Raw genomic sequence first — 14,388 nt, 5'->3', positions numbered from 1 at the left:
TGGTTATGGATCTATGTCCTCTAGGGATCGTTCAGAAACACTCTGACTTTATATGTGGTACTTGTACACAATTCTGCTTTCCCCTGTACCCCTCATTGCTCAAGTAGATGCATTTGCTTTGTAAAGCCAGAAACCTAATCATCCAACTGCATGATATTGTCTAGGAACTTTAAAGTTTTATTATGGCTTCTGCATTTTTTTGGTCATTAATTTATTTTCCTTTCAATCCTTTTTCTTTGTCTATCAAAGGCTTTAGCAAGACTTTCCTGTGCCTTTAAGACAGAAAACCAAACCCGCCAGGTGGTATGTGACCTTGGAAACCCAATGAAGGCTGGAACTCAAGTAAGGCATTTTAATTAAATGGATTGTTTTTTCTTTTATAGAGAATAGCATATTTTTCTGTGGGTTTGTCCATAGTAATTTTTTTATAAGCACTTCAAAATAGTGTGTAAACTGGCTTTGATTTAGAATGTAATGACTATCAGAGTTTAGTTTTGATTAAGATACTAAAGTAATGGGTTGTGTTATTACCTGTATTCAGTAAGCTGCTCTTCACCTTCAATTCGGTAAATGGATGAGAACATGGTTGAAACTAAGGACTGAGATTGTAACTTTGATATTTTAAACTAACACTTCAATGCATCCTCAAAACTACTCTGACAAATACCAAGACTGTCATTCTTAAGTGAGTTAGAATGATCTCATTAACTTGAAACCTATATGGTCATCCCAGTAGGATCAAAGAGCACAGTGGTTGGATCAGGCTCCCCTTCAGGGGGTGGAGAAGGGAGCCCAGGAGCTTGAGAAGAAGCACTCAGTGAGTTGCTTCCCAAATCCTCTAAAAAGGAAACAAAAATATACCTTGTAGAATTCCTATTATCAATGAAAAAAAAAAAACAGCAGTATATTTCATGTTACCTTTTCAATAGAATTTAATTTAATAAGCACATAGATATTGGTAATTTGAAGATCTGTGATATTATGGGGCTGAATATTCCATATCTACCCATATAAACAACATCTCTCCTATTGGATGTTGTTTAAGGGTACAGACTTGCAAGTAAGTCTAAAGCTCTGATGTGCAGCATAGTGATTATAGACAACAGTAACGTATTTTAATCAATGATCAAACTTGCAAGAGACTAGGTCTTAATAATTCCAACCAGAAAAAGGAAATGATAATTATGTAATGTGACAGAGGTGCAATTATTGCCACAGTGGCAATCATATAACAGTGTATAAATGTATCAAATCAACCTTAAATTTACAGTGTTATATGTCAAATATATTTCAATAAAAATAAATATTTCATATTTCTTTAAATATATTTTCCATTAAAAGTCATTATTATTTCTAGATATAAGGTCTCTTAGGGAAAAGGGCTTGAACAAAGTACCCAGAGTTGCATTTTTTCACATGTATTTAACACAGTGTTTAACTACAATGTTTCATTAACAAGTGAGCATGCTTTTTATTTTCTTATATTCTCGTTCTATCTTTCTCACTCACTGCTCACTCACTATAGATAATTCCAGGTTGATTCTTGTGGCTGGTTCCAAGCTTTGTAAAGTGGGAGGCAGTTTCACAAGGTCCCCTAGAAGCGCCATTTTTAGATGTCATTTATGTGACCCCCCTGCAAGAAGGCTGCTTTCCCTTACCTTGTAGCTCAGTTTTTTCTTTAAAATAACAATTTTCCTCCTGCAGAAGTTAAGATGTTTGTTATTGGTGGAGTTGTGGGTGACGTGGAGAAATTCTGCTTCTGGCCCTACATCTGTCCTTTTAAGCCAAGTTCTCTCACTCTTGTAAGCCATCTGTTTCTTCCTTCCTGCTCCATTAACACAAGTTCATGTGTTAGCTTCCTGTCACCAAATTATTGTGCATAACTACTATGCTGTCATTGGGTCAACAAGCAATTCCTCTTGCATTTTTCAGAAAGTTAATATTAGTTAATATAATAAGGAGATAATTAGTTAATATTATAAGGAGATATAATTATGGTTAATCATTGTTAAACAGGCTTCATTATGGATTGGCCCAAGTATCTGAAATAATAGAGATTTGATAGAAGATCAGACTTAATTACCTTTGCTAGAGTACTTTCAGTTTTATTGTAAGTTCAAACCCTATTCTTTTTTCTTTGGACGGTGGATTTGGAATTTCACTAATTTGACACTGTTCTAACTAACATTGCCATCTTTCCCGCCTCCTTCAGCTCCTAGCTGGCCTTCGTTTCAGTGTGCACCAGCAATCAGAGATGGATACTTCTGTGAAATTTGACTTACAAATCCAAAGGTATGAAAACAACTTTTTTCCGTTTATAATAACTATGGAGGAAATATTATTTGTTATAAATATATTATGCAGTATACTTAAATATTCTGGAATAGGATAGACTAAAATTTTAGTACTTAATTATAGCATTTTAAAATCAATATTTACATCATAAGAATAATTTATGTTGCTTTTGAGTTTGTAAAACAAAACTAAAAGTTAACTAAAAATTATCTTCTTGGAATTAAATGGTAATGAAAGTAATTATTTTGATTTGTAGTTTGTCATTTCTTTACTGCTTTTAATTTGTTTACTTTTAGTTTCACTGCATTTGCCTCTGTATGCTATTGATGACGATTATGCTCAAGTCTGTCCTAAATATATTTTTTTCTTTTTCAGCTCCAATCTTTTTGACAAAGTAAGCCCGGTTGTATCTTACAAAGTTGACCTTGCTGTTTTAGCTGCTGTTGAGATAAGAGGGTCAGTATGATTACCCAGTTGAGTATCTCATTCTCATGATTTAAACTACTTTAAAAGTAGTTACTTCTTAAAAGTAAGTCCTAGGGCCCCTAGCTTCTTTTGGATAGTAGACACTCCATGTTTCGGTGTCATTTTACTAGAGCTGTAGCTTCTGTAGAAAGAAGAAGGTCCTGGGTGTATTCCAAAGCCCCAAATATTTATTTGATAATCCTTTGGAAATAAACCAGACATGGCAAAAGTGGCACAAAATAAATTTATTGAACTTTTATGCAAAAGTTCACCTGTTATCAATTCACCTGTTACATTAGATTCAATAAAGAGTAGTTTGTATGTCCATCTGTGCATGTACATATACAAGTATAGTTTCTGTTTTTGTTTTGTCTGTTAAATGTATGGTGTTTTTTTTTTAATTAATTCTGATTATATTCATTTGGACACTAGGTACTTTTGAAAATGAACTGACCATATCATTTTGATATTCATGGTAGGTTTTCTTTGGTCATTGTTTAGAGTCTCAAGTCCTGATCATATCTTTCTTCCGATTCCAAATTGGGAGCACAAGGAGAACCCTGAGACTGAAGAAGACGTTGGGCCAGTTGTTCAGCACATCTACGAGGTTTGCAGCTGTTGGATTTAACTGATACCTGGTAGACAGCCAACAAAGAGAGGAATAGATAGGCTCTTTTTAAAAAACAAGTCTATTTAACTTTTGCATAAACTCTGCATAGTTTAAGTATGTACCAGAGATTTCTTTGAATTTTTTCCCTATTCTTAAGTTCATTTTTATTAGACAAGTAGCTTCCAGTAGTAAAAGAAAGCTGTTTATACAAATTGTTGTTTAAAACAACAATTAGTAAAAAAAAAATAATAAAAATTAACTTAAAAGTAATATTTTATTATTATTATTTTAATAATAAAATAAAACCAGTTAGTTCTACTTGAGTAAAAAGAATAGATCACTGAGTAAAATTTTGGTTCTGTAGGAAGAAAATTTTCTATGCCACTTATCATTTACTTTTTCAAGTTTTCCTCTTTCGTTTATACATTCATCCTGATTTATACTGCCCTACGCAGAGGCAGATGTTGAGTTTGATTCTTTTGCATAATAATGATCATGTTGTAATATTAGAGTAACTATGGAAACTGTTATTCAAACTGTTATTCAAATCCTGTTGCTTAATGATTCCTAAAGTTGCTGTAGGGGAAGGATTATAGAATAGATTTTTGCCCTAAGTATTTACATTTCCTTCTCCTCATTAGCTGAGAAATAACGGTCCGAGTTCATTCAGCAAGGCAATGCTAAATCTTCAGTGGCCTTACAAATATAACAATAACACTTTGTTGTACATCCTTCAATATGATATTGATGGGCCAATGAACTGCACTTCAGATATGGAGATCAACCCTTTGAGAATTAAGGTAATGTACTTAATAGCAGCTATTTATAATGATGATATTTTATTGCTTTTCTTTCTAAATCTATAAAAGAAATGCATGAAATAAACAATTGTTTTAATAATAAATCTATTCTGTGAAAATGTTTTAGCTCATAACCAGTATACTATGAATTAAATTGTTTATTTGTGTAATGAGTAAGGATGAATTTTGTGAAGTCCTAGTAAACCATTTATTTATGTAGTGTTTAGTGAGCCTCCGGAGATACTCTTTGTTTTTTTTTTTTTGGCCGTGTCTCGCAGCTTGCTTGAGGGTTCTTAGTTTCCTGACCAGGGATTGAACCCACGCTCTCAGCAGTGAAAGCGCGGAGTCCTAACCACTGGACTGCCAGGGAATTCCCATCCGGAGTTATTCTTAAGTGACCCAATTTGACTTTGGTTTTATCGCAGAGTGGTTTATCCACATGTAATATGTGTCAAGGGTGTTTGGATGTTGAAATTTTTGTCTTTGGGATAAGATATAACATTTTACTCTTGGCTCTTTTGACTTGACCTAGAAAAATGTCATTTTATGGAATTCTATTTGGATATAGTCTTCTCCATCCTAGCACATATGTTTGGATAAGAAGCTATTCACAGGTCAGAGTAAGGAAAGTTAAGAAAACAAAGCAAAAAATGTATACTCATGATTGACATACATCACAGATGTACACTGTGAAATTTCAAGCTGTTTCTAAGTATTTTATCAGTTTCCCCTCTAGCTATGCAAGGGGAGAAAATGATGGCTAGGTAGAGGTAATTTTTTTCCCGCATATTAAGGACTCTAATCTTTATTTCCTTTGCTTAGTTTTAGCCATATATTAAGTGGTGAATTTTCTGTCATGCCACATTTTTAGTCACTATATTTTAATCATGTATAACAGTTTATGCCAAAATGTCAGTGCAAAATATTTTCCATTGTTATTTACCACCAGTTTATTTATGTAATCCTAGATCTCAAATTCGCAAACAACTGAAAAGAATGACACAATTGGTGGGCAAGGTGACCGGAACCATCTCATCACTAAGCGGGATCTCACCCTCAGTGAAGGAGATGTGCACACTTTGGTAAGTGGCATTTCAACAACAAGCACTTCAAATATTTTAAAATATGTGATTATAGAACTGATGCCAAAGAACATTTCAAAAGTAACAACAGCTGTGCTGGAAAGAACTCCGTATATTTTTATACCATTCACTTCTCTTACTTTCCTTGTTCCTAATTGAATTAATGCCACATTTTCTTCAAATGATCTGTCTTTGTGTAGATTACTAATAAAAATATTTTATGTTCTAACTTATTTCTCTGACTGCCCTCCTTTAACTGACCTCTTTCTCAGTCTCACCCTAATCTTTGAAACTTATGTTCAATATTGCAGAAAAAAACAGAAGGGCTCAACAGAAATATAAGAATAATTAGCATTATGATCAACTTTTGTTGAGTCAGCCTATCTAATGACTATAATGTTATAAAGAGGTTTGTCACTTAAGTTTTTAAAATTTAACAGATCTGCAAACCATCAACTAACAGAGAACCTGGTATAGTGTTTATGTTCATTAGTGATCACCAGTTACTTTCACATCTCCAGATTCCATGGTTCTTCTTAGTTCTCATTCAGTTCAACTGCACAGTGACTTTTTGGCACAATTAATCACTTACTCTTTTGTGAAACACTCCTCTCTCACTTCTTGGGCACTATTCTCTTGGTTGTCCACCTACCACAACTGGCTACTTTGTCTCAATCTCCATTTCCAGACCTTTAAGCTCTAGAGAATATTCCAGGGCTCAGATCTCAGAGTTCTTGTCTGCTCCACCTACAGTCATTCATTAGATCTGTGCAGTCCAGTGTTGTAGACACCAGCTACATTTCAAGTGTTCAGTAGCCACATGTGGCTAGTGGCTACCACTTTAGGAAGCACAGGTATCTCCACACTGATGATTTCTGTCATTGTAGAAGGTTCTATCTGACAGTGCCATATGAGATGATCTTAATCATTCGTATGGCTGGTAAGTACCATTTCTATGTAGATGACTTTGATTAATATTTCCAACCCGATCCTCTGCATTGAACTCCAGACTCCATTATCCTCTGGAACTCCTCTTAAATATTTAATAGGAATCTTAAACTTAATTCTAAGAACATATCCTTGAGTTGTCTCAACTCTGATCTTTCTATGGTGTTCCTCATTTTAGTAAATATCAACTCTGTTCTCTGTCCCAAACTTTGGCATGGGGCTTGACTCTCCTCTTTCTCTCAAACTTCATAATCCTACATATCAGCAAATTCTATCATTATCTACTTTCAAAACAGCCAGAATGTGGCCCCTTCTTGCCGTATCTACCACTGCCATGACCTAACCTAGACCATCTTCCTCTCTCACTTGAACTATTGCCAAACCTCCAGTTGGACTCCATATTTCTGCCCCTGTCACCACGACAGTCTATTTGCCACATAGAAGCCATAATGATCCTTTTAAAAGTAGGTCAGGTCATGTCACTCCAGTGTCTTCCTGTCTAACTCAGAGAGAAAACCAGAGACTGCAAAGCCTGGGGGTTTTTTTGTAGTCATCCTCATCGGAGTGAAGTAGCATCTCATTGTAGTTTTATTTGGATTTCCCTAATGACTAATGATGCTGAGCATCTTTTCATTTGTATATCTTATTTCGAAAAATCTCTATTCAAACCTTTTGCCCATATTTAAATTGGGTCGTTTGCCTTTTGTTGTTGAGTCATGAGGAGTTCTTTATATATTCTGGATACTACCCTTATCAGAGCTGTTACTGCACATATTTTCTTTCATTCTGTAAGTTGTCTTTTTTACTTTCTTGATAGTATTTGTTGATGGAAAAAAGGTTTTAAATTTAAAGAAGTCCAAATTTCTTTTCTCAAGTCTGTCTCTTCTTGTGTTGCTTATATTTTTACTGTCATATTTTAAAAACCATTGCCTAACCCAAGTGCTGGAGATTTACACACAAGTCTTCTGTTTTTCTAAGTTGTTGTTGTTGTTTTAATATTTATTTATTTATTTGGCTAGACCGGGTCTTAGTTGTGCACGCGAGATCTTCGTTGCCGCGTGCGGGATCTTCATTGCTGCATGCAGGATCTTTTAGTTGTGCCATGTGGGATCTTTAGTTGTGGCATGCAGGATCTTTAGTTATGGCATGCGGGCTCTAGTTCCCTGACCGGAGATCAAACCCCAGGCCCCCTGTGTTGGCAGCATGGAGTCTTAACTACTGGACCACCAGGGAAGTCCCTGGTTTTCTAAGTTTTATACTTTTAGCTCTTACTTTTATATCTCTGATCCATATAGAGTTAATTTTTGTATATGGTGTGAAGTAGAGGCCCAGATTCATTCTTTTGCATGTGGTTTTCTAGTTCTCCCTGCATCATTTGTTGGAAAGACCTGTCTCTTCCCTTTAAATGGTCTTGGCTCCCTTGTTGAAAATGAGTTGACTGTGAATGTATGAGTTTGTTTCTGGACTCTCAATTCTATTCCATTGATCTATACATGCATCCTAATTTTTTTGATTGTTGTCCTTCTGCAGTAAGTTTTGAAATTGGGGAGTGTGAGCCCTGCAGTGTTTTCATCTTTTTCAAAATTGTTTTGGCTAGTTGGGGTTCCTGGCAATTCCATATGAATTTTAGGATTAGCTTGTCCATTTCTACAAAAATGGTAGTTGGAATTTTGATAGCAATTTTATTGGATCTGTCTATCATTTTGGTAATATTGCCATCTTAATATTAAGTCTTTCAGTCCTTGAACATGAGCTGTCTTCTGTTTATTAGGTCTTCTTTAGTTTCTTTCAAAAACATTTTGTAGTTTTCAGTGCACAAGTTGTGCACTTCCTTAGTTACGTATTTTATTCTTGTTAAATGCTATTTAAAATAGAATTTTTTTTAAATTTCATTTTCATATTTTTCATTGCTAATGTATAGAAAACAATTCATATTTGTATACTGATTTTGTATTCTTTACCTTTTCTGTACTTGTTTATTAGCTTTAATAGTTTTATTGTGGATTCTTTAAAGTTTTCTGTAAGTAAGATTCTGTCATCTTTGAATAGAGATAGCTTTGCTTCTTTCTTTCCAATCTGGATACCGTTTATTTAATTTTTTTCTTGCTTAATTGCACTGGCTAGAACCTTCTGAACAATGTAGAATAGAAGTGTCATGAGTGGGCACTGTTGTCCAGTTCCTGATCTTAGGGGAAAAGCATCCATTCTTTCACCAGTAAGTATGATGTTAGCTGTGGGCTTTTCATAGATGCCCTTTACCAGGTCAAGGGAGTTCACTTCTATTCCTATTCATCAGCTGGAGGTGTCACTTACTGGATAACACTGTTGTGAGGTATATGCATATGACATGTCTAATGCAGTTTGACCAGCACGTAGAAGGTGGTGAATATTTATTCTTTTGACTGTCTGCCTTCAGGTTACTGATAAAAACACTCATGCCACTTGATTTCTACAGGTCTGATGTGGAATAGCTATTAAAGATTCACTGTTTCTTTTTCTTTTCCGCAGGCCTATTGTGATCTGATTCTCATGTCTTACTAAAATCACCATGCTCTGGGTTTGCCTAAAGAATGTTGAGTTCTAGCTATAACAATAAATATTTTAATATTATAGCACTTATCCTTCCATAACAAATCACATTAAAACCAACCCCTTCATAACAAGAAGCATTCATAGATTCAACTGTTAGCCTACTCATTTTAAACGTTACTGCTATTAAGGCAAAAGAATCTAGATCATCTCTTTAGCCTTCACATAAAACAAGTCAATTGTCTACTTTTCATATGTTGAAGAGATGATAGAATGATCTTTTCTTTTAAGTAAGTAATTTTTTGGCAGGGTTGTGGAATTGCTGAATGCTTGAAGATTGTCTGCCAGGTGGGGCGACTAGACAGAGGAAAGAGTGCAATCCTGTATGTAAAGTCTCTGCTGTGGACTGAGACCTTTATGAATGTAAGTGGGCAGATGCAGCATTCAGCGAACTTATCCATTTTTTCGAAGAAATAAAAAAGGCCTGACATATAGAAAATCATTTTATTGTTATTCCCATATAGAAGGAAAACCAGAATCATTCATATTCTCTGAAGTCGTCTGCTTCATTTAATGTTATAGAGTTTCCGTATAAGAACCTTCTAATTGAGGACATCTTCAACTCCACATTGGTAAGTCATTGATTTGGGGAAATGGAATAAATGCACTCAGTTCAATACCATAGATATTTTTATTTTATTTTAAATAATGGCAGTTAATTATTTTGATAATTTAAAGTAACGAGTTATTTGAATGGATTATAACCTAGTATAAACTAGTTTAACATTACTATTTTCCTCCCCCGCATCCCAGAATTATTAAAGGTAGACCTTTTACTTTAGCATCTTGTCCTATGTAAGATACTTAGCATCACTAAATTTCATGAGGGAAAATTTTGGGAATTTCTCCCCACAGAGTTAGAAAGTTGGAAATTAACTGCAGTTAAGTGAGGGCATTTTATAAATCTTTAATTTGAGGATTAAAATGGGACCAACACATCGTAAACTGGGTTGGATTATTTAAAAATCATTTCAGAGTCAGTCAGAGGTTAACCTGTTGAGAGTTTCGTGTGTGTGTGTGTGTGTGTGTGTGTGCTATTGATACCAAATGTGTAATCATAAATTATCATGTACTAGAAAAGAAAATAATGTGAGTAACATTGACATAAAATATAGTAGACATTCAGACATTTGTTGAATGATTCAGTGAACTATTTTCAAAACTCAAGAACTTTTTCCCCCAACAGGTTACCACTAATGTCACCTGGGGCATTCAGCCAGCACCCATGCCTGTCCCTGTGTGGGTGATCATTTTAGCAGTTCTAGCAGGATTGTTGTTACTGGCTGTTTTGGTATTTGTAATGTACAGGGTAAGTGATGGACTTAGGAAGAGAGGGAGGGAGGGGAAGCAGAAGAAAAGGAGAAGGAAGGGAGCAAAAGAAGGGAGGGAAAGAAGAAAGGGACCTTTAATAATGATGCATGATGAGCAGTCCTTATCATTTGAAGGAAGAAAAATTCAACTAAGTGCCATTTAAATTTTCTTGGTCATAATATGGTCACTCAGAATACTTTCAGTATTCTTCATTGATGTGGCAGTAATGTGAGTTTTTTTTTTTCAACTGGCAGATGGGCTTCTTTAAACGTGTCCGGCCACCTCAAGAAGAACAAGAAAGGGAACAGCTTCAACCTCATGAAAATGGTGAAGGAAACTCAGAAACTTAACTGTGATTTTTAAGTTGTGCTACATCCTGTCCCATTAGAAGTACCAACTTCAATATAGATTTTAAAATTTCCTTCATGAGGAATAAAGTTCCAAGACTGTACTGCTGATGGTACCCATTGGTATTAACCACAAAGTGAGAGCAATATTTGTCAACCTTTTCATTATAATTAAGTTCAGACATACATTTAATATACATCCACTGACTTGTATTTTTAGGTATTTAAATAATAACATTTCAAGGATAGATCTTCAATGTACATAAGACAGGTAGTGCCTGAGTTACCACTTTATCTAAAATAGTACCTCCTACAATTATTGTTTCTGATTTTGTATGTTGGATTTTGTTTGTCGTTGTTTTTGTTGTTTTAAAGCAATCCAAATTTGGACCTTAGGATCCACATGTTTTGTAGAGATACTTACCGTTAATACACATTACACTACAGTTGAGTTTTCAAGCTAACTTTATAACCGCATAAACTTGGATTTTAATATTACCTATATGGTAGAACTTTAAAAAAAGAAAAATGCATGATCCCATCAAAACTCTTTCCTGTAATAGCAAAGGTACAGTTTTTTGTTTTAATCTGAGAATTGAATACATGCTATTAAATTTTTATTTATATTTTTATCCACAGTCCACTTGATTACATTTTATTTTGTATAAGTTTAAGTTCTATTTCAAATCCTTTAAGTCAACTTATACTAAAAATTAGTTTTATAATCAAAAATGCCTCTTCTGTGTAGTCATTTAATTCCTGCTAAACATCACGATGCTTGAAGCCATATGGAATTGGAAATCATTTCCAAAGTACATTTATTCCATTGCCTTAGTCTGGCTATATACAATACAATACAAAAAAAAGAAAAAGGAGCATTTAAATTAAAAGACTATGTTTGTAGTTCTTTGACAGAGTTGCTTATTAATAGTTTGTTCTTAGATTAAAGCAAGAGTTTTTAGTTGGGATTAATTTATTTTCCTCCTATATGTGTATTTTTCCTTACGTTTCCAAAACTGTTACTGAGAATGTGTCAGGATCAATGAGGAATCTTTACAACTTAGAGGAACCTGCACTCAACCTCCCAACCCTGCAAGAAATGCTTGGAATTGAAATTCTTAAAGTAGCTCGCTGGTTTACTTCTAGCAATAGTGTAGTACTGCTCAGATGGATATTACCTCAGTTGAAGCCAGGTGTAACATGTAAAACCAGTCTCAGCTATCAAAATGACTTCTTAGAGGTTATTTTATAAGCAATTCAAGTTATTGGAAACCTTTTTAAACTTTTTTAGGTTTATTAATATAAATTACTTTTCTAGGATTTTTAAATAAAAGCTGCACAGGTGGCAAGTTGTAGTTTTATAAGTCCGTAGGGTGATGAATCTTCTAGAGGAATATGTGAATTATTCACAGTTCCTCCAGGCCTGGGGATAACTATTAGCTATATCTATTTTTGTGCAATTACATCATGTTGTGCATTAGAAATTGAGAGTTTGATAGCTTTTTAACTACTGTCTTCATTAGGCAATGATAAATATTTCACTTAAATAACTGAATATTTTTCTATGTTTTAAAAATAATTGAAATTTATCTTGCCATGTCTTGTGTTATAACTCCCTAACAAGTGCCTACGCTAGAATATATTCATAAAACAGAGGCATATGTAGGTGAGTTATACAAGTTAGAACGTTGACAAGACCCTATATTTAGCTTTAGTGATTTTCAAAATTAATAGGTGTTGTAATATAGATTTTATTAGTACCTCAAAAGATCTTAGTCATATGCAGTAAGTATTTTTATTACCAATAAATTTAAAGTTTTTAAGAAAAAAATATTTTTATCCTAGGGCCTGCCACCAGACAGTCACTGAATTGGTCTAGAACAATGTTCACCTTACCTGTTTTCCCACCTAATAGCAGTCATTTCTGAAACTATCTTTTGGATAGAAAGTCACTCTTTTAAAAAAATGTTACTGTTTGATTTTGCACAGTCTATTGCTTTTATGGCCTCTTATCTCAAGGTATAATCTTCTACCAGAGATTGAAGGAGGAGCCAAAATAGCTCAGTTGGGAGAGCATGAGACTGGAGGAGATTGAAGGGTGTTGTCATGGAAATTAACATGATGCTTTAAATTGCTCTTATGGAATGTAGTTTAAAGCAATAGTATTTTCTTTAAGAAAAATGAAGATTTATATCTGTACAAAAATATGGTAGGAGTATAATTTAAAAACCTAGTCCTTGAGGAAAATATTTGGGAAATGTTGAGTTTCTTTTTACCCTAAAGTAGCATGTGAATGTTTTGGATAAACTGTCAAAAAATAATCACTGCTGTTTTTGTGATTTATTGAGAATTAAAAGCCATTTTGAGTGTAAAATTCTTATAATCTGATTCAGTTTAAGAAAATAAACATGGTTGGGGCTGAGAATGTTTAAAACATTTGGTATTGGTAAGAAATATTGATGCTGTTGTTGATTTCTTAAATAGGCATTTATTTCAGACTTGATATTTTGAGAAACATTTGTGTGAGGGAGGCGCTTTCCTTTTCTTCCCTTTACCTTTTTCTTGTAATTGGTGATTATTGTAATTCTGATTAAGTTCTTAATACTGAATTGTAAAACAATTAATCAAAATATTAGTGCCACAATTCTACCTGTTATGAAACTACTTAGTCATAGTCAATTCTCATTGATACTCTATATAAAGAGAAAATTCAAGTATTAGAGACTGTACTGGCTTCCTTAAGAGGACGTGAAAGATTTTTCATAGTGAATCATGACCCTAAGAGAGAGGTATGTGGCAAAAATATAGTATATAATAAATAGATCCGCTGGTTTTTTATAAGGCAAACAGCTGTAAGTTGGTTGATGTTCCTGTGTTACAGAATGTAGTGTTGAGCTTGGCAAAGAATAAGTCACTCGTGGAATACTTGTGTGTGACTGTTGCTTATCTCAGTGTCACTGTGTTAGTGCTCTTGGATAGCTTGTATATGTGATAGTTTGATTAATAAGAAAAAAATATAAAATTTGAAAATCGAATATAGGATCCAAAGTGGTGAATGAAATGACTTAATACTCAGTGTTTTGGAGAGTATTTCTTTTAACCTGTTGGTAGGCTAGTTTGAATGATGAACCTATGGACATGTAGCATGCATATATGCTTGTATTTCATTGTAATTTCTGATATATAATGAATTTCTTGGGAGAGGTACTGAATCTTTGATTTTTCTTGTCATTCTTCTCAAGTGCAATATAACAATGTAACCAAACCTAGATATTTCAAAGTCATTATTAACTTAGTAAACCGAATCTAAACGGAGATTTATTAGTATTTTTGTTAGCAGGAAGGAATGATTCTGAGATGGATATACGAATGAAGTTATTTACCCCTAAAAGGTCCATTTTACACTTTATTTCAGGCTGGACATGAACTATTCCCCGCTAGTTTTGAAACACTTTGCAATATCTTAAAGTAACTTGGAAGCTGTGTATATCAATTAATTTCCTACCTAAGTAACATAGAAAGTAATTTTCTTTATTTAGCTCTCTTGTGATCACCCACATTGGGTGAGACATAAAATGAGTGTCTTCTAAAATTTGTCATTTGCTAACTTGATTTGAGTTAGTGAAAACTGGTACAGTGTTCTGCTTATTAGTCTCCAGTGTGTAACTTGTGTCTGTTCAATAAACTTGAGCATCTGGTGCCACTTATGTGCAAGGACTTTATATTTTCCTTCTGTTATGTTGTTTTGTTTTGTTTTTTAATCACATGAGCTAGCAGTAGTGCACTAAAAGGATGACCTCAAAGAGGTGACATACCTCTTTAAAAGTCCACATTCTTAAGAGTGTTAGTTATTTGAAAAAAGGCGTCACAAACAGAGCAAAAGGAAACTAATGTTAAAATACACCAATTACAAATCATAGACATTTGAAATTTTAAAGGGG

General features: G+C 34.0%; 1 protein-coding gene across 3 annotated transcripts in view; it reads left to right on the top strand.

Annotated features, from left to right (window-relative positions):
- Positions 1 to 14,161, top strand: part of ITGAV (integrin subunit alpha V) — an 85,819-nt gene extending 71,658 nt beyond the window's left edge. The window contains exons 21-30 of one of the 3 annotated variants that reach the window (XM_032638408.1): positions 250 to 342; positions 2,213 to 2,292; positions 2,671 to 2,751; positions 3,262 to 3,367; positions 4,012 to 4,170; positions 5,139 to 5,252; positions 9,039 to 9,152; positions 9,254 to 9,361; positions 9,976 to 10,098; positions 10,355 to 14,161. In XM_032638408.1, the coding sequence (XP_032494299.1) occupies positions 250 to 342; positions 2,213 to 2,292; positions 2,671 to 2,751; positions 3,262 to 3,367; positions 4,012 to 4,170; positions 5,139 to 5,252; positions 9,039 to 9,152; positions 9,254 to 9,361; positions 9,976 to 10,098; positions 10,355 to 10,450 (1,074 nt within the window). In that variant the 3' untranslated portion in view covers positions 10,451 to 14,161. The remainder of the gene's footprint in view (positions 1 to 249; positions 343 to 2,212; positions 2,293 to 2,670; positions 2,752 to 3,261; positions 3,368 to 4,011; positions 4,171 to 5,138; positions 5,253 to 9,038; positions 9,153 to 9,253; positions 9,362 to 9,975; positions 10,099 to 10,354) is intronic. The other 2 variants (XM_032638410.1, XM_032638409.1) reach the window with 2 other exon arrangements.
- Positions 14,162 to 14,388: the final 227 nt, after the last annotated feature.

This window comes from Phocoena sinus, chromosome 7, assembly GCF_008692025.1.
Source record: "Phocoena sinus isolate mPhoSin1 chromosome 7, mPhoSin1.pri, whole genome shotgun sequence".
NCBI classification, from domain to species: domain Eukaryota; kingdom Metazoa; phylum Chordata; class Mammalia; order Artiodactyla; family Phocoenidae; genus Phocoena; species Phocoena sinus.
The sequence above is the reverse complement of the archived record's forward strand: the minus strand, read 5'-3'. Positions and strand labels throughout refer to the sequence as shown.